Source organism: Salvelinus alpinus, chromosome 8, assembly GCF_045679555.1.
Source record: "Salvelinus alpinus chromosome 8, SLU_Salpinus.1, whole genome shotgun sequence".
Lineage (NCBI taxonomy): Eukaryota > Metazoa > Chordata > Actinopteri > Salmoniformes > Salmonidae > Salvelinus > Salvelinus alpinus.
This window is the reverse complement of record NC_092093.1, coordinates 65119064-65143096: the sequence shown is the minus strand read 5'-3', so window position 1 is coordinate 65143096 and position 24033 is coordinate 65119064. Positions and strand designations below refer to the sequence as shown.

The 24033-nt window shown below is 42.7% G+C and overlaps 1 protein-coding gene and 1 pseudogene across 1 annotated transcript; both read right to left on the bottom strand.

Annotated features, from left to right (window-relative positions):
• Window positions 1–3789: 3789 nt before the first annotated feature.
• Window positions 3790–15347, bottom strand: LOC139583518 (eukaryotic translation initiation factor 5A-1-like). The gene is made up of 5 exons (XM_071414690.1): window positions 15068–15347; window positions 7781–7969; window positions 7387–7491; window positions 5204–5335; window positions 3790–5115 (listed from the first exon to the last, which is right to left on the bottom strand). The coding sequence occupies exons 1-5, from the start codon at window positions 15197–15199 to the stop codon at window positions 5047–5049; spliced, it is 627 nt and encodes a 208-aa protein (XP_071270791.1). The 5' UTR covers window positions 15200–15347; the 3' UTR covers window positions 3790–5046.
• Window positions 15348–16004: 657 nt separating this feature from the next.
• LOC139583517 (TRAF2 and NCK-interacting protein kinase-like) overlaps window positions 16005–24033 on the bottom strand; it is a 67735-nt pseudogene continuing 59706 nt past the window's right edge.

Below are 24033 nucleotides of genomic sequence, written 5' to 3'. Positions count from 1 at the left end.
TAACAGCACTTACAGTTGACAAGGGCAGCTCAAGCAGGGTAGAAATTTGACAAACTGACTTGTAAAGGTCGGATCCTATGACAGTGCCACATTGAAAGTCACTGAGCTCTTCAGTAAGGCCATTCTCCTGCCAATGTTTGTCTAATGAGATTGCATGGCCGTGTGCTTGATTTTATACACCCGTCAACAACAGGTGTGGCTGAAATAGCCGAATCCACAAATTTCAAGGGGGGGGGGGGTACACATGTGTGTCTATACACTACCGGTCAAAGGTTTTAGAACGCCTACACATTCCAGGGTTTATATATATATTTTTTATACTATTTTCTAAATTGTAGAATAATAGTGAAGACATCAAAACTATGAAATAACACATGGAATCATGTAGTAACTAACAAAAAAAAAGAAGTGTTAAACAAATTAGAATGTATTTTATATTTGAGATTCTTCAAAGTAGCCACCCTTTGCCTTGATGTGTGAATGCCAAGAGTGCAAAGCTGTCAACCAGCTTTATGAGGTAGTCACCTGGAATGCATTTCAATTAATAGGTGTGCCTTGTTAAAAGTTGACAAAGTAGGGGGGTATACAGAAGATAGGGCTATCTGGTAAAAGACCAAGTCCATATTATGGCAAGAACCGCTCAAATAAGCAAAGGATAACGACAGTCCATCATTACTTTAAGACATGGTCAGTCAATACGGAAATTAAGAACTTTGAAAGTGACATCAAGTACAATCACAAAAACCATCAAACGCTATGATGAAACTGGCTCTCATGAGGACCCCCACAGGAATGGAAGCCCCAGAGAATAAGTTGAGTTTCCAGCCTCAAATTGCAGCCCAAATAATTGCTACACAGAGTTCAGGTAACAGACAATTCTCAACATCCACTGTTCAGAGGAGACCACGTAAATCAGCCCTTCATGATAAAATTGCTGCAAAGAAACCACTACTAAAGGACACCAATAAGAAGAGACTTGCTTGGGCCAAGAAACACGAGCAATGGACATTCGACCGGTGGAAATTTGTCCTTTGGTCTGATGAGTCCAAATTGGAGATTTATGGTTCCAACCAGTGTCTTCGTGAGACGCAGTGTGGGTGAACCGATGATCTCCACATGTGTATTTCCCACCGTAAAGCATGGAGGTGGTGTTATTGTGTGCTTTGCTGGTCATACTGATATATTTAGCATTCAAGGCACACTTAATCAGCATGGCTAGTACACCATCCCATCTGGTTTGGGCATAGTGGGACTATCATTTGTTTTTCAACAGGACAATGACCCAACACACCTCCAGGCTGTGTAAGGGCTATTTGACCAAGGAGTGATGCATCAGATGACTTGGCCTCCACAATCTTCAGACCTAAACCAAATTGAAATGTTTTGGGATGAGACGGACCGCAGAGTGAAGGAAAAGCAGCCAAAAAGTGCTCAGCATATGTGGGAACTCCTTCAAGACTGTTGGGAAAGCATTCCAGGTGGAGCTGGTTGAGAGAATGCCAAGTGTGTGCAAAGCTGTCGTCAAGTCAAAGAGTGGCTAATTGAAGGATCTCAAACAAAATCTATTTAAACAAATTTAACACTTCTGGTTACTACATGATTCCATGTGTGTTATTTCATAGTTTTGATGTCTTCACTATTATTGCACAATGTAGAAAATAGTAAAAAATAAAAACCCTTGAATGAGTAGGTGTTAACGATATACACTACTGGTCAAAAGTTAAGCAATAAGGCACGAGGGGATGTGGTATTTGGCCAATATACTACGACCAAGGGCTGTTCTTACACGCAACGCAGAGTGCCTGGTTACAGCCGTTAGCCGTGGTATATTGGCCATATATCACAAACCCCTCAGGTAACTTATTGCTATTATAAACTGGTTACCAATGTAATTAGAATAAAAATAAATGTCATCATACCCGTGGTATATGGTCTGATATACCACAGCTGTCAACCGATCAGTATTCAAGGCTCAAACCAACCAGGTTATAATGTATAATGTCCTTTTTAGCTTCCTATTGGGCCCCCCACAGAAATTGAGCCCTGTTAAGCACCTGCATTAATCCGATTGACACAACAGCAGGGTCGTGGCTTTACTGATGTAATGGGTCTGTATTGTTGCCAATATGCTTACTGAGTGACCTTAACACACCAACCTTACATTTCTTTCCTTTACCTAATTCTTCTATATGTATTAGTCTAGTGTTAGACTGATCCGACTCATTGTCCAGGTTTGAGAGCATGCAGATGGGTTGTGTACAATTGTCTGCGTGAGTATGCATTGTGTGAAGAGAATGAATGAGTCATCTTCACACTGCAGTGGCAGGCATTCAGGCAAGGTGTGGCTCTAACAGCCATACAGGCCCCTGCACGGACAGGGCTTCATCCTGGCTCAAACCCAGACACTTCCGCTCAGTCATTGAGTCTTAGCTGAGCCCTGAACACTAATATCTGCAGTGATTTGCCTCTGTTGCAGCGTACTCTAGTCCGGGCAATGGGCCAGAGACCAGAAGAAGCAGCGGAGTGAGTACTTCACTGGGCATCAGGTATCAAACCCAGGCTGTACAAGTGCCTCAAAACAGTTTTAGCAAACTGCCCTAAAGGATAAAGGTCAAGCAGTCAACAGTGAGGCTTCCTCTATCAAAGACTACACCATTCTGCTTACCAGACCCAGCAAATTGAAGACAAATCCACATTACAGGATGTGCCAGTTGCCAGGAATCAAATTGATACACTGAACAAAAATAAACGCAGTCTACCAAGATTTTACTTAGTTCATAAGGAAAACCGTCAATTAAAATAAATCCATTAGGGCTTAAATTTATGGATTTCACATGGTCAGATACCTTTAAAAATATATATATATATATATATATATATATATATATTGTTTTCCCACTCTTCAATGGCTGTGTGAAGTTGCTGGATATTAATGGGAACACGCTATCGTACGTCGATCCAGAGAATCCCAAACATGCTCAATGGGTGACGTCTGGTGAGTATGTAGGCCATGGAAAAACAGGGACATTTTCAGCTTCCAGGAATTGTGTACAGATCCTTGCGACACGGGGCCATGCATTATCATGCTGAAACATGGCGGTGGCGGATGAATGGCACGACAATGGGCCTCAGGATCTGGTCAAATTCTCTGTGCATTCAAACTACCATCGATAAAATGCAATTGTGTCATATCTTATGCCTGCCCATACCATAACACTGCCACGGGGCACACTGTTCACAACGTTGACATCAGCAAACCGTTCACCCACACCATACACGCCACCTGCCCGGTACAGGTGAAACTTGGAATCATCCGTGATGAGCACAATTCTTCAACGTGTCAGTGGCCAACTACCAACTTTAGTTAGTTACAATGCAAGTTAGGGCAAGCGGTTTGACATTTTGTGCTGAAATTCTCAGGTTGTGCAAACCCAGTTTCAGCGGTCCGGGTGGTTGTCTCAGACGATAATGCAGGTGAAGCTGGACGTGGAGGTACTGGGCTGGCATGGTTCCACTTATTCTGCAGTTGTGAGGCCGGTACACCATACTGCCAAATTCTGAAGTCATTGACTTGGCTTATGGTAGAGAAATGGACAATCAAGTCTCTGGTAGATATTCCTTATCAGCATGCCATTTGCATTTTCTGTAGCATATGACTAAACTGCAAATTTTAGTGGCCTTTGTTCCCAGCACAAGGTACCCTTGACATGTCGCCTGTCAGATGGATGCATTATCTTGGCAAAGGAGAAATGCCCACAACATTTTAGAGAAGTAAGCTTTGTGCATATGGAACATTTCTGGGATATTTTATTTCAGCTCATGAAACCAACACTTTACATTTTGCGTTTATATTTTTGTTCAGTGTACTATACATATACAGAGTAGCATACCATATGGTTCCAAGCAACTTGGAGTGCAGAGTTCCCAACCAAAGCTCAAACCTATCCATTCCCGTATCATTATTTTACTTCAGTCAGGCATTGGACAGTGGAACATTATAGCGAGAAAACAAAACCACCACAACTAAGAAAACTTTTTTCTATTTGTTTTAACTTTATTTTTTGCCATCTCCAGTCAGGTGACAAAGGCCTCGAGTGAACAAAATAAGTTTGCAACTCCACCCCCCCTGCCCTCATACACACCTCACTGCCTTCCAGAACATTCCGGAAGCCCACGCTGCCACACCAACACCTCAGACTCGACTATTATGGGATGCCCAGGGCAGCCGGGGCAGGGCCAGGTTGCCGTGGTGACAATAGAGGTAAGCGCACAGGGCCCTCAGCTTCCTAAACAGACAGAGCGGCATTGACAAGAGAAATCACTGAAGTTTGGTTTCATATTTAGCATCTTCTCTAATGTTCTCTTTTTCATGATATCGAAGGTTTATTTAAATGCTGGGGTGGGACTGTTAAGACCGCTAGTTAAGCACTAGCCACCATCGTTCCCGTGGCTTGGGAAAAAAGCATCGGAGTTGTCTGATCTGCCAGAGCAGAGGCCATGCTGGGAAGCAGCAGTAAGGCGGCCAGAGAGGGACAACCCCAACGGAGTTGGTCAGTAAAAGGGGCCTCCAGCCCCCTCCTCCCACCAGTCAAAAAGCCCCCCCCCTAAAAGGCATCAGACCTGTTCTATTCAATCTAAGTAATATAAAAAAATAATCATACAAAAAGCTGGATCCCATCATTATTTTAAACATTCTGGAATGTATGTGGCAAGACCAAAACATCTCGAAGGCAAAAATAAACAGGAATGAGGAAGTCAAAAAAGAAAATCTATATTTTTTTTAAAGTATTTTTCTTTATATAGTAGATTATGTATAACTAAACCTCAGTGATCCGGCAGAATGCCACCCAACAGCGAGCAAGCCGCTGTAACGGTGGGACAGTCCGACAGCGTCGGAGAGAGAAAACCAAAAAACGAGAAAAAAGGAATCACAACAGAATGATTGAAGTTGTCTGAAGGCCGTCGCTTTGGTGACAGAAGAACCAATAAGAATGCTAGACTGGTTGTGGGTGGAGTTTGTTGCCTGGGCAGCCCAGTCTGGTCTTTCTATTTGCCACCGGTCATCTGCTTAACGGCCACAGCACACTCCTCCCCCATAGCGGCCAGCACAGAAACCTGCAGGCAGAGAGATGGTTAATATTCTTCATAGGCACCACTCAAAATAACACAACACCCCAGCCAACACTGTGCCAGCCACACTCACCAGGATATCCTCACCGGCAGCAAACTTCTGCTCGATCTCCTTGCCCAGGTCTGAATCAGGCACACGCAGGTCCTCCCTCACATCACCATTGTCACCCATGAGGGACATGAACCCATCAGTGATGTTCAACAGCTGAAAACAAACAGGTTACAGTCAGACAAAGGCACACTCCAGGTGGTCTTAATGTCAGTCAGGCTGTGCAGATGAGAAGCAAATAAGCAGAAAACTGCATGACGATGTGTGAGATGAGTATGTTAGAGAAAATGTGCATTTGTTTTGTTAGCAATCGCATCAGAGGTTTGTGATCTTATCACTCTGGTGTAACAGCCATCTCCAAGGAGATCTCTGTAGCATGAACCATTCACACTCACGCCACGGGTATTGGCACAGTGCTGGGTGATCGTCATGCATTAACACAGGGGAACACACCAAATTCACAGTTGAATGTAATCAGTGTTTATAAAAAGGGACATTGCAAAGGGGAATATTACTGTGACCCAATCAGGGCCCAGTGCTGACAGCAGAGGAACAAGCTGTGCACACATGGTTCCCAGAAAAAGAAAGCCATTGTGATCAGCACAACAGCGCTACTCCCAAGGCAGTTGAATTATGTACCAAGAAACTATGAGGTCACCCAATTGACCAGGCTTAAGCTCTAACACATACAAGCGCATTTGATCCTGCTTTGAGGCCCAAGTCTACCCCCAGGAAATGTAGCACAGTACGTAAACATAGTCAACACGTCAATAAACAAAGGGTCGTGGACAGTAACTTCAATGCCTTAACAGTAACTATCAGAGCATTAAAGCTCAATGAATACAAGCTCCCTGGACAAGGATGACATCATGCCTGGGAGATCAAGACCATATGACCTTGGGGGGGGGGACAGACACTGGCCAATCACATTGCGCCACCTCTCAGGTGAAAGCAGGCCAGACTGGGAGCGTGTAGAGCTTGTCTCACTACTCCACACTGAAAACTGACCAACTACAGCTTGTCTCACTACTCCACACTGAAAACTGACCAACTACAGGACTGCCCAGGGAGCCTTCTAAGAAAGTGTCTAGCCTTATGACGGTGGTTGGTTTGACAGCCAGTGACTGAATAGTGTTGAATGGATTTTCTAGTCTCTTGGAAAGTATTGTCCTGATAGTAATGACTAATTCACATTCTGAATTAGTACAGTCAACTGGTATCATGCCAACTATGTGGGAACAAGTTGGATAAGTGAACCCTTGTGACATAGGGCATGTTTCCCTAAATCTGTCTTGGCCACCTCGGTGCACCTTTTGCCATAGCACTACACAGCCGCTTAAAAATATCTAAGCTTGATGAGTTGGTTATTTGAGTCAGCTGTCTAGGGCAAAAACCAAAATGTACACCCAACACGTTTGGGAAACCCTGGCATAGGGGAATGTGCACTGACAGGAAGTGAGGTCACACTCTTTGGTCCACCAGCCACTGTGGCAGGTAGATGTAGATTTTACAAGCCATTCCAATTTACCAGCCAAAATATTTTTGTCATAATAACACCGAAAGTAGTAATGAGGTATATTGCTCAAGTCAATTTCATTTTGATCCCAGTCTTAACCAATGCTAAAATAGTAAGAAGTTGAATGATGTTCTACAACTGAACATCCAAGTGCCTGCACTGTCACAAAATGCTGAGTGATACAGATTTATTAGTTCAGGGCTCTAACAATGACATTTAGTACGAGTACTTAAGGTGATATTTAGAACAATTAAATTGGAGTGTTTTAATAAGAAATGACTGAACGCTAATCAAAACATTTGTGTTCCATGCTCAAAACAAGCACAATGTAACCCCCAAATATTTGAGTCACAAGGTAAGAAATGTTCAGCTGCTCCCTTTTGAGCGGAGGGCCATTACCATGGTAACGCAGTGTCCATCAGAGTTGAGTATCTCCTCATCAGCAGACCATTGCAGCCAACTCAAACTAATATTGAACAACCTAGCATGTGTACAAAACAATGCAAATAGCCAAGAAACACAAGGACAAAGTTCCACTAATACTCTTTCAGGGCAAGTCGACCAATTTCTACATTTAGGCTTTTAATAAAAGGAACGGTCGCGATTGTGGCTGGTGAAATAGGCATCACGACATTGCCAAAAATCTACCCGCTTTTGGCAGGTGTTCATTTCCCACCCTGGTCACACTGACCTGGAACTCATTCCTCTTGATGTGGGGCACATCCATGTTGTGGGTAGAGGGGCACATGTCCTCATACTTCTTGTTGGTGAAGATGTCAATGCCCACCATGTTAACCTAAAAGAGGAAAAGGGATAAACATCAACTTAGAGAACAGAGTTTAACCATACAACTAATAAAAGTCATAACAAGTTAGGTAAAACCTAATTTGATGAGTCAAGTTATGCTTGGAGAATTCAGACAACGCATTTTGGGGTCAATTACTTTAGACGTGGACAACGCATGTACACCAAAAGTCTGTTCCCGGCAAATTCGCTAATACTGATGCTGTTGGACGTTGCCACTATCTAGCAGAGGCATCCCTAGGGCATGTAGTATTTGTATGCGTGTCTAGGCAATCTCCTACCTTGGCGTGTCCGTGCTTTCCGGTCTTGGAGGTGGACATTTCCACAATCTTACATGGGCGTCCCTTTAACACCACGTGACCGTTCTTTCGCAGGGCAGAGCACTGCATAGGAATGGTGGCGGAGGCACCAGACTCTCCGGTGGTGAAGTCAAGTTCGGGATCTGCCATGGTGCGATGGATTAGGGGGTACTGCAGAGGAACACATGTATCGGTTGGATCAGGCAATTACAGCAGCGCCAAATTAATTCCATGTATGAATACTAGGGCTGTCAAAGTCAACGAGTAAAACATTAACGGCATTCATTTTTGGACACCGTTAATTAAGCGCATCTCCATTTCTTCAATGTACGGACCCTTTAAGCGCACATCCTTCCACAAGTGTGCAGTCTGCGGCAGGTGCTGTTATGTAGCGAGCTCAGTCTCACATCCATTATGGAGTGAAATGGCGGATATCATATTCGCATATCATATGTTGCTTCATTACAATGTTAGATCATGATACCTTACTGTGTTCAGTTTGTCATGTTTAGCAGGCCAACTGATATCCATGCCATGTCAATGGGACAAACGGACCAATTCTTTGGGACTGGGGGGCAGTATTGAGTAGCTTGGATGAATAAGGTGCCCAGAGTAAACTGCCTGCTACTCAGGCCCAGAAGCTAGAATATGCATATAATTAGTAGTTTTTTTTATTTATTTTTTTTAAATCTGAAGTTTCTAAAACTGTTTGAATGATGTCTGAGTATAACAGAAGTCATATGGCAGGCAAAAACCTGAGAAAAATCCAACCAGGAAGTGGGAAATCTGAGATTTGTTGTTTTTCCAAGTCATTGCCTATCCAATATACAGTGTCTATGGGGTCATATTCACTTCCCAAGGCTTCCACTAGATGTCAACAGTCTTTAGAACCTCGTTTCAGGCTTTTACTGTGAAGGGGGAGAGAATAAGAGCTGTTTGACTAAGAGGTCTGGCAGAATGCCATGGGCTCAGTCAGGCGCACAGCCGTGAGAGCGAGCTCTGTTCCTTTTCATTTCTAAAGACAAAGTAATTGTCCGGTTGAAAAATTATTGAAGATTTAATAAACACACCCTAAAGATTGATTCTATACATCGTTTGACATGTTTCTACAAACTGTAATATAACTTTTGACTTTGTCTGAACTAAGTAATCGCGCATTGAGCATTTGGATTACTGGGCTAAACGTGCGAACAAAAAGGAGGTATTTGGACATAAATGGACTTCATCGAACAAAACAAACATTTATTAAGCAACTGGGATTCCTGGGAGTGCATTCCGATGAAGATCAAAGGTAAATGAATATTTATAACGCTATTTCTGAGTTGTGACACCTCTCCTTCTTTGGAAAATGGCTGTATGTTTTGCTGTGACTTGACGCTGACCTAACATAATCTCAAGGTGTGCTTTCGCCGTAAAGCCCTTTTGAAATCAGACACTGTGGCTGGATTAACGATAAGTTTATCTTTAAAATGGTGTATAATACTTGTATGTTTGAGGAATTTTAATTATGAGATTTGTTGTTATGAATTTGGCGCCCTGCAATTTCACTGGCGGTTGGTTAGGTGGGACGCTAGCTTCCCATATATCCCAGAGATGTTAAATAGCTTTTGGTATGTTTAAATAGATGGTTTGCTTAGAAAGGTTAAGTAAAACACTGGCTAAATTTTGTTGTTCTTACGTTTGCCTTGCCAATGACTTGACTGGCAGTAGGTCGAGCAGATGAACAAGGCCCAGGCAACGACTCAGTCGCTTGTTTGTTAGCTGATATTCCAGTACAGATTAGAGGTCAACCGATTAATCAAATAATTTACACAGCTTTATTTAACTAGGCAAGTCAGTTATGAACACATTCTTATTTTCAATGACGGCCTAGGAACGGTGGGTTAACTGCCTTGTTCAGGGGCAGAACGACAGATTTTTACCTTGTCCGCTCAGGGATTCAATCTTGCAACCTTACGGTTAACTAGTTCAACGCTCTAACCACCTGCCTTACATTGCACTCCACGAGGAGCCTGCCTGTTACGCGAATGCAGTAAGAAGCCAAGGTAGGTTGCTAGCTAGCATTATCTTATAAAAAACGATCAATCATAATCACTAGTTAACTACACATGGTTGATATTATTAGTTTATCTAGCGTGTCCTGCGTTAAATATAATCGATGCAGTGCGCATTCGCGAAAAAGGACTGTCATTGCTCCAATGTGTACCTAACCATAAACATCAATGCCTTTCTTAAAATCAATACACAAGTATATCTTTTTTTAAACCTGCATATTTAGTTAATATTGCCTGCCAACATGAATTTCTTTTAACTAGGGAAATTGTGTCACTTCTCTTGCAACAGAGTCAGGGTATATGCAGCAGTTTGGGACAACCTGGCTCGTTGCGAACTGTGTGTCTTCCTAACAAAGACAGCTAACTTCGCCAAACGGGGGATGATTTAACAAAAGCGCATTTGCGAAAAAAGAACAATCGTTGCACAACTACCTAACCATAAACATCAACGCCTTAAAATCAAAACACAGAAGTATAGATTTTTAAACCTGCATATTTATCTAAAAGAAATCCAGGTTAGCAGGCAATATTAACCAGGTGGAATTGTGTCACTTCTCTTGCGTTCATTGCACGCAGTCAGGGTATATGCAACAGTTTGGGACAACCTGGCTCGTTGTGAACTAATCTGCCAGAATTTTACGTAATTATGACATAACATTGAAGGCTGTGCAATGTAACAGGAATATTTAGACTGATGGATGCCACCCGTTAGATAAAATACGGAACGGTTACGTATTTCACTGAAAGAATAAAAAAGTTTTGTTTGAGATGATAGTTTCCGGATTTGACCATATTAATGACCTATGGCTCGTATTTCTGTGTATTATGTTATAATTAAGTCTATGATCTGATAGAGCAGTCTGACTGAGCGATGGTAGGCACCAGCAGGCTCGTAAGCATTCATTCAAACAGCACTTTCGTGCGTTTGCCAAGCACTGTATGACTTTCAAGCCTATCAACTCCCGAGATTAGGCTGGTGTAACCGATGTGAAATGGCTAGCTAGTTAGCGGGGTGCGTGCTAATAGCGTTTAAAACATCACTCGCTCTGAGACTTGGAGTAGTTGTTCCCCTTGCTCTGCATGGGTAACGCTGCTTCGAGGGTGGCTGTTGTCGATGTGTTCCTGGTTCGAGCGAGGAGTGGGACGGAAGCTATACTGTTACACTGGCAATACTAAAGTGCCCATAAGAACATCCAATATTCAAAGGTATATGAAATACAAATCGTATAGAGAGAAATAGTCCTATAATAACTACAACCTAAAACTTCATACCTGGGAATATTGAAGACTCATATTAAAAGGAACCACCAGCTTTCATATGTTCTCATGTTCTGAGCAAGGAACTTAAACGTTAGCTTTCTTACACGTCACATATTGCACATTTACTTTCTTCTCCAACACTTAGTTTTTTGCATTATTTAAACCAAATTGAACATGTTTCATTATTTATTTGACTAAATAGATTTATATGTTAAAATAAGTGTTCATTCAGTATTGTTGTAATTGTCATTATTACAACAAAAATTGGCTGAATAATCTGTATTGGCTTTTTTTGGTCTTCCAATAATCGGTATCGGCGTTAAAATCATAATCGGTCGACCTCTAGTACAGATGCGGTAGTCAAGCTATAGGAGATGAGTGAAGAAATGTGGAAATTAAGTTGGAGTCATATGAAATCTATTCATGTTGCTCAATGCTCCAGTCTCATACCCAACTCAGTTGCAAGAAATATTGCTAGTGTATCAATTTACAGTAACTTTCCGCAATCATTTTAATTAGAAACATTACAGCCATTACATTTACCTAGTGTTTGTTGTAGTTCAGGTCAAAAGATAAGCAAATGGTCCCAATTCTAGCAGTAGCAGCTTGTGACTAGTTCTTGATAAAGAACATGATAAGTAGCCTAGTCTAGAATTAGACCTGGCTGCCCTGTTATTAATTTCACAAGATAACATTGTTGGACATGTTTAAAATGGTGAAATATGTAACTTCATGGGCAACCCGACCAAATACACAGAAATTCGTTATAGATATGTCACTCATTGAAAGCAAGTCTAAGATGCGGTAGATCTGATCAGTTTAGTACACCAGCTTCAAACAGACGAAAACACAATATTTTTGGTAATGGTAAAGATAATTCACAGCTGTGTAGGGGCGGCAGGTAGCCTAGTGGTTAGAGCTTTGGGCCAGTACCCGAAAGGTTGCTGGATTGAATCCCCGAGCTGACAAGATAAAAAGCTGTCTTTCTGCCCCTGAACGAGGCAGTTAACCCACTGTTCCCCGGCAGGGCGTCATTGTAAATAAGGTTTTTCCTTAACTGACTTGCCTAGTTAAATAAAAAAGATTCTCTACACTATACTTACGTCAAACAGAAATTAGGCAACCTACCATAACTTGGGCAATGAGGAAATGGCAGAGCACATTACAGATAGATCCTAATTGCTAAGTAGAAATTATATACGTTCTTACGTGTGGCTCAGTTGGTAGAGCATGGCGCTTGCAACGCCAGGGTTGTGGGTTCATTCCCCACGGGGGGACCAGGATGAATATGTATGAACTTTCCAATTTGTAAGTCACTCTGGATAAGAGCGTCTGCTAAATGACTTAAATGTAAATGTAAAAAAGTACCATTTATTAAAACCGTAATATCAATTTGTTATATTACGCAGCACAATCTTCAAAAAGACAGTTACCTCAGCAGTGGTGCTTGCTTGTAGAAGCATATGGCATAGCCTTGTTTTGTTAATTTAGCAGACAAGACTTACTTCCCAAGCCCTTATCAAAAGTCAAGACAGCCATTTTACAATATAATATTATCCAAATGAAATAAATCTGCCAGTGTGAAGTGATACGCATCTCACGCCTGGAACAGTTATTTAGTGATCCTTTAAAAACAGGGCTCATTTTGGCGAGTTGAAAGAATTCAGGGTAATACAAATAAATACCACCCCCCTCGATATACAGACGCATTTTATTTTGCCCATTTGGAATTTTGCTAAATGATTGACTACTCCACATTTAACACTGCATGGTGATGATTTAGGGCCACAACATCCGTTTGGTGAGTAGGCCCTGGGCTCCCGAGTGGTGCAGCGGTCTAAAGCACCGCATCTCAGTGCTAGAGGCGTCACTACAGACCCTGGTTCAATTTCACAATTGGCCGAACCCTAACCTGGACTACGCTGGGCCATCATTGTAAATAAGAATTTGTTTATAATTAACTTGCCAAGTTAAATAATGGTAAAAAAAAATGATCCTGATGAATGTACTGTCTTCATTAAACTAATGTCGGAATATTTTCAGTGTGTTGGGGTTATAGCCTAGCCAATTCTAAATGCCACTAACAGTTCACAAATAACCTAAGTGGAATAGACAGGACACATTTATTCCAGAACTGCAGCTAGTTGGAACATTTCCCTACTTCAACAGTCCATTTTGAATTTGGCATGGAATGTAGCTTGGGTATCTTATCCGTAGGCCTAATGGGAGCAGTTGCAACGGAGCGAGTGGCACCATATGCGTTTTGTTTTGCAGGATGACCAGCCTGCATTTGCGTGCTTGTCGCACATGTGAATAACTTTTAACCTAGTTAGTTTGAGTCTGTACTTCTGTACCATTGAACAGCAAATAAAACGGAGCTGAAAATATTGAAGGCATGCGGTACTCGGAATGACCCGCATTGCGGACTGCTCCATAGACAATGAATGACTTCCGTCAGAACGCAGAGTTGACACATTTGGTGGACAAGAGGCGTGAGACGGGGAAATGCTTGGCTTTTTCGGTGAGCATCACAAAAACACTAGTCAACGCAATGTAAAAAATGTGGGGTCAAAATTGTACTTATTGGTCATGCAACCACAAAGCTATTCCACTAAACAGTTTCACTAGTCTGGTTAAAGATAGTTGACATCAGTTCCCGTACTCATGCCCATTATAACCAACATCATGTGGTGGGTGACAACGTGGGAATAATGGACGTCCCAGCACACGTGGACCTCAGTCAAATTTAACAGGCGACTGCTAACCGATTTCACAAATCAGCCCAAAAGACTGGATCAGGGCCCGACCTGGTCATGTTAACGATCATCCCCACGCCCTGTCCACGTGTCCCAGTTTGGCCTGCGCCTTTGCTCGAGAGGCAGAACGGGAGTTTGCCTCACGTCACGATGAACCTGCCGCATTAAAGTGCCCCGGTAAATAACGGAGGCCTGGCCCGGGACGCTCGTAGCCGAGCGGACAACATTTATTACCCTTGTTGGCTAGACAACTTCCTCTGCGCTAACGTCAGATTGCTAATGTTATTCACACAAGCACCAGTGATACCGTTCAGCCAACTTCACAAGTTTGGCTAGGTTAGCAAAAAGAGGCTAACAATAAGCTAGTTAGCTACTGGCCCGGCCTACACGCTGTGTATCTATTGTAACTAGCTTTGAGAATTAACATTGGGAGAGAAAAAAAAACACTGACGACGGATTATAAAAGACAACGTTAACCACCATACCAAATAGAATTGATTAACAAGAGACTCATTGGATTATAAATAGATGCGATAATGTATTAGCCAGCTAACCAGATGCCTACGTTAGATTGAAAGACGTGAGGGTTAGCTAGCGTTACTAGTATGACGACAATTCCATGCCATTAGCGAGAAGTTAATTGTTGAAACGTTCGGGGTAATTTTAAGTCATCACAACCTCCCAGGTTTGTATTACGAACACATTGCATTACCTAGCCAATTAGCTAATGTTACCTAGCGTTGGAATTGGCAACCTCATCACAATACTTTGTCTAAACAAAAGAATGTTAATTCAGAAGTGATAACCATTTAAAAAAAATAACAGTTAGCTTCTTTGTTCAATCGTCTCATGTCAATGTAACGTACATTAAAACATTGTTAGTTTTCCTAGTGCAGTTATCAACATTCGGCTAGTTTAGCAGGCTAGGCTAGCAAGACATGACTAGCAACTTCCAACAAGCGCGCAGAAGGCCTCATGCCTCTTTTTCCATTAGCGTTAGATCGGTGGATTCAGAAACATGGGACCCACACCCTATCGCCGAATGCACCTACACTCGTGAAGCAAACTTAAATTTGACCTTTGCTTTCCACTACCAAAACCTAAAAGGAATCTGTCCAGTCAAAAATAAACTGACATAAAACTACTAAAAGTTGTCAATTTTCCCCCGTGAACAGACGCACGCTGCATGCACCACTTACCTTCCAAGAAAAAGAAGAATAGGACTGCGCAAGCGCGACCAATTTAACTGCGGCATACGTAGACAGAGGAACATTTATATGGTTTCCGTTAAAGCGGTAGTCCAAAGATTTTCTTCTGTGTTCTCCCAACATACCCCTACAATAAAATATACTGCTATGGTCCTAATGTAGTGTTCAGCCAATACTGCAACATATTTGGCTCAGTAGTGTGTGGTTAATGACAATAAAACAGCAAAGTACCTACTAACTAGGATGATAACTGTTTCCTGAAGACGTTCTTGAGTGGCCTAGTTACAGTTTTGACTTAAATAGGCTTGAACATCTATGGCAAGACTTGAGAATGGCTATCAAGCAATGTTCAACAACTAACTTGACAGAGCTTGAATAATTTTTTAAAGAATATTGTGAAAATATTGTACAATCCAGGTGTGCAAAGCTCTTAGAAACCTACCCAGAAAGGCACAGCTGTAATCACTGCCAAAGGGGATTCTAACATGCATTGACTCAGAGGGTTGAATACTAATCAAATCAAGATATATATTTTTTATTAAATATATATATTTTATACAAATGTTCAAATTTTTCATCCACTTTGACATTAGAGTATTTTGTGTAGATCATTGACGGAAAATGACAATTACATCCATTTTAATACAACATTTGGAAAAAGGGGAATACTTTGTGAAGGCACTGCATGACACTAGATGAAAGGGAATATAGGCTCCATGGCTGGGGTTAATTCCATTTCGATTCCAGTCAATTCAGAAAGTGAACCAAACTCCAATTTAAAAAAATGAAATACTAATTGAAAAGCATTGAAGAGAATTGGAATTTTAGAGTACTTTCTGAATTGACCACAGCCCTGGTAGGCTCATAATAACTAAATCATTTTATGATAAGAGAGAGAGGAGTACAGACAAGATATTTCACACATTGCTCATGTTTAACTTATTTTATTTAAGAAAAAACAGCACATTTTTAATGCATGTTGTCATTTGGAAACATGAGGTGTGTGAATAGGTTACATGGAAAATTCATAAACAAAATGCTTCCAGTCACATTAATTAATCACCATCAATAATCACATGTATCCATGCTCATCACCCATACATCCTACCTTCCTCTGCACCTCTGTGTCTGTCATGGTGACACAGAGAAGTAACAGTAGAAGACTAAAGAAGTCAGTAGCTAGTGCTCTTTATTGCTAAACACTAAGGAAGCTAGGATCCAGTGTACAGATACCATCCCAACATTGTTCCCTTATAATCAATGTTTAATCCAATTCTACTCACTTATATTTAAAACATACATATTTGTGATGTGCCAAAGTTGGAGGCCCAAAGTCTAAAGAAGCTGTAAGTAGGCCTACTGCAGTCTGCCCTGCTTCTCTCTCCCCACACCTCCACATGCAGACAGACAGAAAAGAACGCTAGAGAAGTGCTCTCAGACCAGTGGGCCGGTCCTGATCGGTACGAAGAACAGCCTCCTCTGATATGCTACTGCTTGAGTACTGGCACCTCTTACAGAATATTGGCTCTAAAATATGGACCCATGTACTATAGTCTCTTGTGACAGCCTTCACAGCTGAGATTTGGTTCTGGGTGTCGAGATTACCTGTACTGTAGAATTTAAATAAGTACTGGTACCTATTTCATTCCACTTCAAGCACTTTGTCACAAAAACACAGATCATGGAGGTGAAGCACCTTGGGTAGTTTACCATACACAGCCGACCACACAGCTAATCCCATGGAGCCAAAGACAGAGCCCTCTATGACTCCAGATCTACGTACAGCAGTATTGACATTGGTTCTAATTCAAGAAAAGAACATGAAAATCACAACTGAGATTAGCTCTCAAACAAGGAAATCATATGGACGCTCAGCAGAGCAGGACATCATCCCAATATTTAGTATGTCACACAGGTGCTTGTTTCTTTGTGTGTGTGTGTGTGTGTGTGTTATGGAGCTGAACATGGGGGACAAAGAGGCAGGGGGAAACCATGTGGCCAACAGTGTGAGATAGGGCTGCCGTGTACTTTACATGTCAGACACAGACATCCAGACACAGAGTGAGAAGTAAAGCAGCGGAGGACGTCTATGTAATCATAATCATGTCTCTGTACAAGGACAGTTACGCTTCAACAACACATAGTTGCCTGGAGTACCAGTCTGGGGGGCGGGTTATTGATTCCAGTGATTCAGAAGAGGTGAAAACACACACACACACACCTAACAGTGGCAGTTTAATTCTGTACTGTTAGCAGGGAAGACAAGTCACACATGCACGCGCACACTTTCATTCTTGCACGCGTTCAAAGTGTGATACAACAACAAAAACACGATAAAAACATATTGTAGAAACCATTTCTCTACTCTGTAGAAAGCCTTATATTATGAACATGATGGTGGTCTATCTCTAAATGATCCGTTAGATATCATAATCAAATGCTTTATCATATTTACCCTACGGTTTCTTGGAAACAACCCCATTTTCCTCTAACTTATACCCCTGCAGTGTTCAAAGATCTGACAGGACTAGATAGGAGAAAGCAAGATGGTTGCCGACCCAGGTTCAAACACCAGTCGGTCACACTTATATTTAACCAGTCATTTCAGATCTATGATGACTGAAGAGGTATGGGATTAGTGGATGGAGTAGGCTCATTTCTATTACCCTTTATTACATATAACCCACATCAGTAGTCTATCATCATTGGTTCAGTAAACACAGACACCCTCCTCAACTTTCTACTACCTTTGCAGGTAGTGTCAGACACAGTATCCTAGAAGACTAAATGTGATTAAACTTAACGGTTGAGATTCATAATGTGGTCATTCCACCTGGCCATCTAAAGCTATTTCGAGTACATTTACACCCCCACCCCCAGTTTAAGGTATTAACTGACTATAACATGGTGGGTCTCATTTTGGAAAGTTAAATCTTTCCAACCACGCATTTGTCCAGTCAGACCACACCTGTGTATTGCCTTAGTTTAGAAGTCAAAAGTGATGATGACAAGTGGAATATGTGTCACTATGCAAATGTTGAGGAGCAGGTCAACTAATGGAAGGGGGGAAGAGATGAGAGAAGAGGTGGTGTAGGAGGAAGCCTGACAATTAACCAACCCAAACGTCTGTCTCTCCATCACTTCTCCCTCTCTCGCAGTCTTTAACATGAAGAAGCATGTCACATTTTTTAAATGAAATTTCTACAGGAGGAAGATGAACTAAACAAACTCAGACTGCTCTCATCATTCTCTCTTTCTATCTCCTCCTTTTCTCTGTCCTCCGTTGTTCCGTCTCAGTGTAAGAGTGTCTGATAGGGAAGCAGCTCCGTTTCAGATCATAGAATGTGTATTTACAGATGTGAAACACAGAATATAAATATGGCAAATAGATTGAATGTAAAATAGAAGAGGGGAGCACAGAGAAAGAGGGGAGCGCAGGTGAACTAGAACAAGAATGGCAAGAGTATATATATTTTCTGTGACCACTGTTTCAATATTTGTATTTTTTCAAGTGATCCTGCAGTCAAGAATCTACACTCAGCCCCACCGCGTATATACGCACACAGGTCAGGGGTCATGACAACACCCTCAGTCACTGACCCCTGACCCCATGAGGGAGACTACACCAGCACCTCTTGTCATCACCTCCCAAAAACAAAACACTGAGGCTACATCCAAAACGGCACGCTATTCCCTACTCTGGCCAAAAGTATTGCACTGTATAGGGAATATGGGCCATCTTGGACGGTGCCTGAGAGAAACGAAACGCACCACAGAGAGAGAGTGTTGCCTGAGCGTAATCTGGAGAGTTGTTGGAGAGCTCCTCTCTAGTTCCTCTGGTGGAGGGAGGTTAGTACTGCAGACGTCTGGCTGGCTGGCGATGAGAGTTGGATGGAAGACGTTTTTTCTTTTCCTCCCGTCTCCACTGAGCCGCAGCCGCTCTGTGTTCACTCATCTGTCTCAGTTCTCTCTTTTCATCCCTCCATCCTGTCCTCTGGTTAGGCATGTACAGTATGGAGGGAGGATGTAAGGAGGGGTTGCCAGGGTTACCAGTTCATCATAGAGCTCCGGTTCAGGGTCATGAAGAAGACTTGGCTGCTGCCGCCGGAACGCACAGAGGCGAAAAACACCTGCACACAGCACAAAGCATCATGGGAAGTGAGGAGAGTAAGCATGTGTGTTGGCTTATAAATTTAGGCTTTGCAGCATGTGTGTGTGCTTGTATACATGTACATGTGTTCGTGCTAACACACACCTTGTCGTTCCTCTCCGACAGGAACTTCAGTCGCTGAGCTCGCTTGTGCATGAAAACTCCGTCGAGGTGTCCCGTCTCCACGGAGCGGATCTCAATGGCCTTCTCTCCCCAGCCCATGATCTGGTTGGAGTGGATGTAGGCTGGGGGAGGGACAGGGACACACAGACAGGGGATTGGACAGGAGAGCACTCACTCAAACCAGTCACAGATCACACCCCTAGGCCACGCCTCCGGGAGGAAATCATTGCAGCAGTTTCTGTATCTGATTCTGAACGATGGATAAAAATCAAACACCTGAGCTGTCCACCCCGAGGGGGGATGGGGAGGACAGTTTCATACAGACCCAGGGATAACACTAATAAGAGAGATGCCCAGATTTATGGGGGCATAGTCAAAGTCAACCGTAGAGCGCTACTGGGAGAGAAGGCCATCTGAGGGTCTATTGTGATGACTATGGTATTGTGGTTTGACGTGGACGGTAACCCTGCCCTGGGTTTACCCCTGGGTGGTTGTACTGTAGCAGAGATTCTGCAGGTGACTGATGACTATGCTGTGAGAATGGTTACAGTAGTAGCAGCATGATGATGATTGGGTGATTTTACCTCCCAGTTCTGTCATCCAGCTCCTTTGTGCTCGGAGTGAGCTGGCCAACGGACTGGAGTGTTAGTGTGTGGGTGTGTGTGCCAGTCCGTGTGTGAATGTGTGTGTTTGTACTGGTTTGTATTGGGTGGCTTGGGGCTGTATGTGTTTATATAGTGTGTGTGTTGGGGCCGGGGCGGAGATGCCTTTAATAGAACGAGACAAACTCAGGGGTAGAAGCTCCTAGGACTGAGTGCAGTCTCAAAATACAACAACACAAACACAGTGTTTCAGACAAAGACAGAACGAGCCAAATGAAAACAGAACTAGTCAACCAGACAGACATGATAAACTGAGGCTTGGTATTAAGAGTGGAGAGAGAGAAGAGAAGCAGAGCTGATCTAAAGGGATCAGAGGGATCTATCAATACCCATTCTAGATCTAGTGGGATTAAAGCAATAAGATCCTTATTACTGACCCTGAGCTTTGTTAATTAGTTAAAGATGTGATGGGCGTCGTTAATAGACCTGGGTCAAATACTTTCAAATACTTGGTGAGCTTGATTTAGCTTGGACCTTACGCCGTTGGAGCTAGTCCATGGCAGAGGAAACTTGATCAAGCGCAACTCATGTACTTGAAAGTATTTGACGTATGTACACTGAGCGTACAAAACATTAAAGACACCTTCCTAATATTGAGTTGCACCCCCCACCCCCACTTCCCACAGAACAGCCTCAATTCGACGGAATGGACTCTACAAGGTGTCAAAAGCGTTCCAAATGGATGCTGAACCATGTTGACTCCAATGCTTCCCACAGTTCTTTCAAGTTGGCTGGATTTCCTATGGGTGGTGGACCATTCTTGATACACATGGGAAACTGTTGAGCGTGAAAAACTCAGCAGCGTTGCAGTTATTGACACAAACCGGTGCGCCTGGCACCTACTACCATAGGTACTTAAATATTTTGCCTTGCCCATTCACCCTCTGAATGACACACATACACAAACGTCTCAAGGCAAAAAATATATATAATAATTCTTTACCCTGTCTCCTTGCCTTCATCTACACTGATTGAAGTGGATTTAACAAGAGACATCAGTAAGGGATCATAGCTTTCACCTGGATCACCTGGTCAGTCTGTCATGGAAAGAGCAGGTGTTCCTAATGTTTTGTACACTCAGTAAATAAAGACAATGTATTTGACATGCGTACATAAAAACAAACAGAAAGTGTCTCCATCCTAAAGAGAGGCAGGTAGACGTATCCTATACCCAGAAAGACAGATAGATAGATCCTAGACCTGGATAGACAGGTAGATACAGTTGAAGTCGGAAGTTTACATACACCTTAGCCAAATACATTTAAACTCAGTTTTTCACAATTCCTGACATTTAATCAGAGTAACAATTCCCTGTCTTAGGTCAGTTAGGATCACCACTTTATTTTAAGAATATGAAATGTCAGAATAATAGTCAAGATAATTATTTATTTCAGCTTTTATTTCTTTCATCACATTCCCATTGGGTCAGAAGTTTACATACACTCAATTAGTATTTGGTAGCATTGCCTTTAAATTGTTTAACTTGGGTCAAACCTTTCAGGTAGCCTTCCACAAGCTTCCCACAATAAGTTGGGTGAATTTTGGCCCATTCCTCCTGACAGAGCTGGTGTAACTGAGTCAGGTTTGTCGGCCTCCTTGCTCGCACACGCTTTTTCAGTTCTGCCCACAAATTTTCTATGGGATTGAGGTCAGGGTTTTGTGATGGCCACTCCAATACTTTGACTTTGTTATCCTTAAGCCATTTTGCCACAACTTTGGAAGTATGCTTGGGGTCATTGTCCATTTGGAAGACCCATTTGCGACCAAGCTTTAACTTCCTGACTGATGTCTTGAGATATTGCTTCAATATATCCACATAATTTTCCTCCTCATGATGTCATCTATTTTGTGAAGTGCACCAGTCCCTCCTGCAGCAAAGCACCCCCACAACATGATGCTGCCACCCCCGTGCTTCACGGTTGGGATGGTGTTCTTCGGCTTGCAAGCTTCCCCCTTTTTCCTCCAAACATAACAATGGTCATTATGGCCAAACAGTTCTATTTTTGTTTCATCAGACAAGAGGACATTTCTCCAAAAAGTACAATCTTTGTCCCCATGTGCAGTTGCAAACCGTAGTCTGGCTTTCTTATGGCAGTTGTGGAACAGTGGCTTCTTCCTTGCTGAGCGGCCTTTCAGGTTATGTCGATATAGGATTAATTTTACTGTGGCTATAGATACTTTTGTACCCGTTTCCTCCAGCATCCTCACAAGGTTCTTTGCTGCTGTTCTGGGATTGATTTGCACTTTTCGCACCAAAGTACGTTCATCTATAGGAGACAGAACGCGTCTCATTCCTGAGCAGTATGACGGCTGCGTGGTCCCATGGTGTTTATACTATTGTTTGTACAGATGAACATGGTATCTTCAGAAATTTGGAAATTGCTCCCACAGATGAACCAGACTTGTGGAGGTCTACAATTGTTTTCTGTGGTCTTGGCTGATTTCTTTTGATTTTCCCATGATGTCAAGCAAAGAGGCACTGAGTTTGAAGGTAGGCCTTGAAATACATCCACAGGTACACCTCCAATTGACTCATATGATGTCAATTAGCCTATCAGAAGCTTCTAAAGCCATGACATAATTTTCTGGAATTTTCCAAGCTGTTTAAAGGCACAGTCAACTTAGTGTATGTAAACTTCTGACCCACTGGAATTGTGATACAGTGAATTATAAGTGAAATAATCTGTCTGTAAACAATTGTTGTAAAAATTACTTGTGTCATGCACAAAGTAGATGTCCTAACCAACTTGCCAAAACTATAGTTTGTTTACAAGAAATTTGTGGACTGGTTGAAAAATTTGTTTTAATGACTCCAACTTAAGTGTATGTAAACTTCCGACTTCAACTGTAGATCCTAGACCTGGAGAGACAGACAGATCCTAGACCTGGAGAGACAGGTAGACAGATCATAGACCCGGAGAGACAGGTAGAGAGATCATAGACCCGGAGAGACAGGTAGACAGATCCTAGACCCGGAGAGACAGGTAGACAGATCATAGACCCGGAGAGACAGGTAGACAGATCATAGACCCGGAGAGACAGGTAGACAGATCCTAGACCCGGAGAGACAGGTAGACAGATCCTAGACCCAGAGAGGCAGGTAGATAGATTCATGTACAGGTAGATATCCATTAGATTTCAGTCTCATCTGGTTGTCAATCAAACGACACAAAAATAACATGAATAACATAAAGTAGCAGACAAACAGACACACAAACATTCCTCCCTGTGCTGAGGGGGGGGCAGTACTCTAGGGGTAAGGAGTGAGAAGTCCAGGTCGAGGGGCATCACTTGTAGGAGCATGCAGAGTGTCTGTAACTGTCGATCTATGGGTTGCAAGTGTGTGTGTTATTATATTGCATTTGGAAGGGGAATGCTACATGTAAAACTACTATGAGGTATTTGGTGGGGGTTGGAGTGCAGGGGTTAGAGTGCAGGGGTTGGAGAGCAGGGGTTGGAGAGCAGGGGTTGGTGTGCAGGGGTTGGAGAGCAGGGGTTGGTGTGCAGGTCCGGCATTATGGGCGGGCCTTAGGGGGCCTGGCCCACCCTACCGCATCTCCTTGCCCGTCCAAATAAAATTGTGAAATTATTAATATTTCAATGAGACGCGCACCGACAGAAAGACATGAATCCAGGTAAAGCATCCGAGCGAGTGAAACAGCGCCCCTCTGTCTCAGTATGTGTAGACCATGTATCTGATGCTGTCTGGACAGTGAAACAGCGCCCCTCTGTCTCAGTATGTGTAGACCATGTATCTGATGCTGTCTGGACAGTGAAACAGCGCCCCTCTGTCTCAGTATGTGTAGACCATGTATCTGATGCTGTCTGGACAGTGAAACAGCCCCTCTGTCTCAGTATGTGTAGACCATGTATCTGATGCTATCTGGACAGTGAAACAGCGCCCCTCTGTCTCAGTATGTGTAGACCATGTATCTGATGCTATCTGTACAGTGAAACAGCGCCCCTCTGTCTCAGTATGTGTAGACCATGTATCTGATGCTGTCTGGACAGTGAAACAGCGC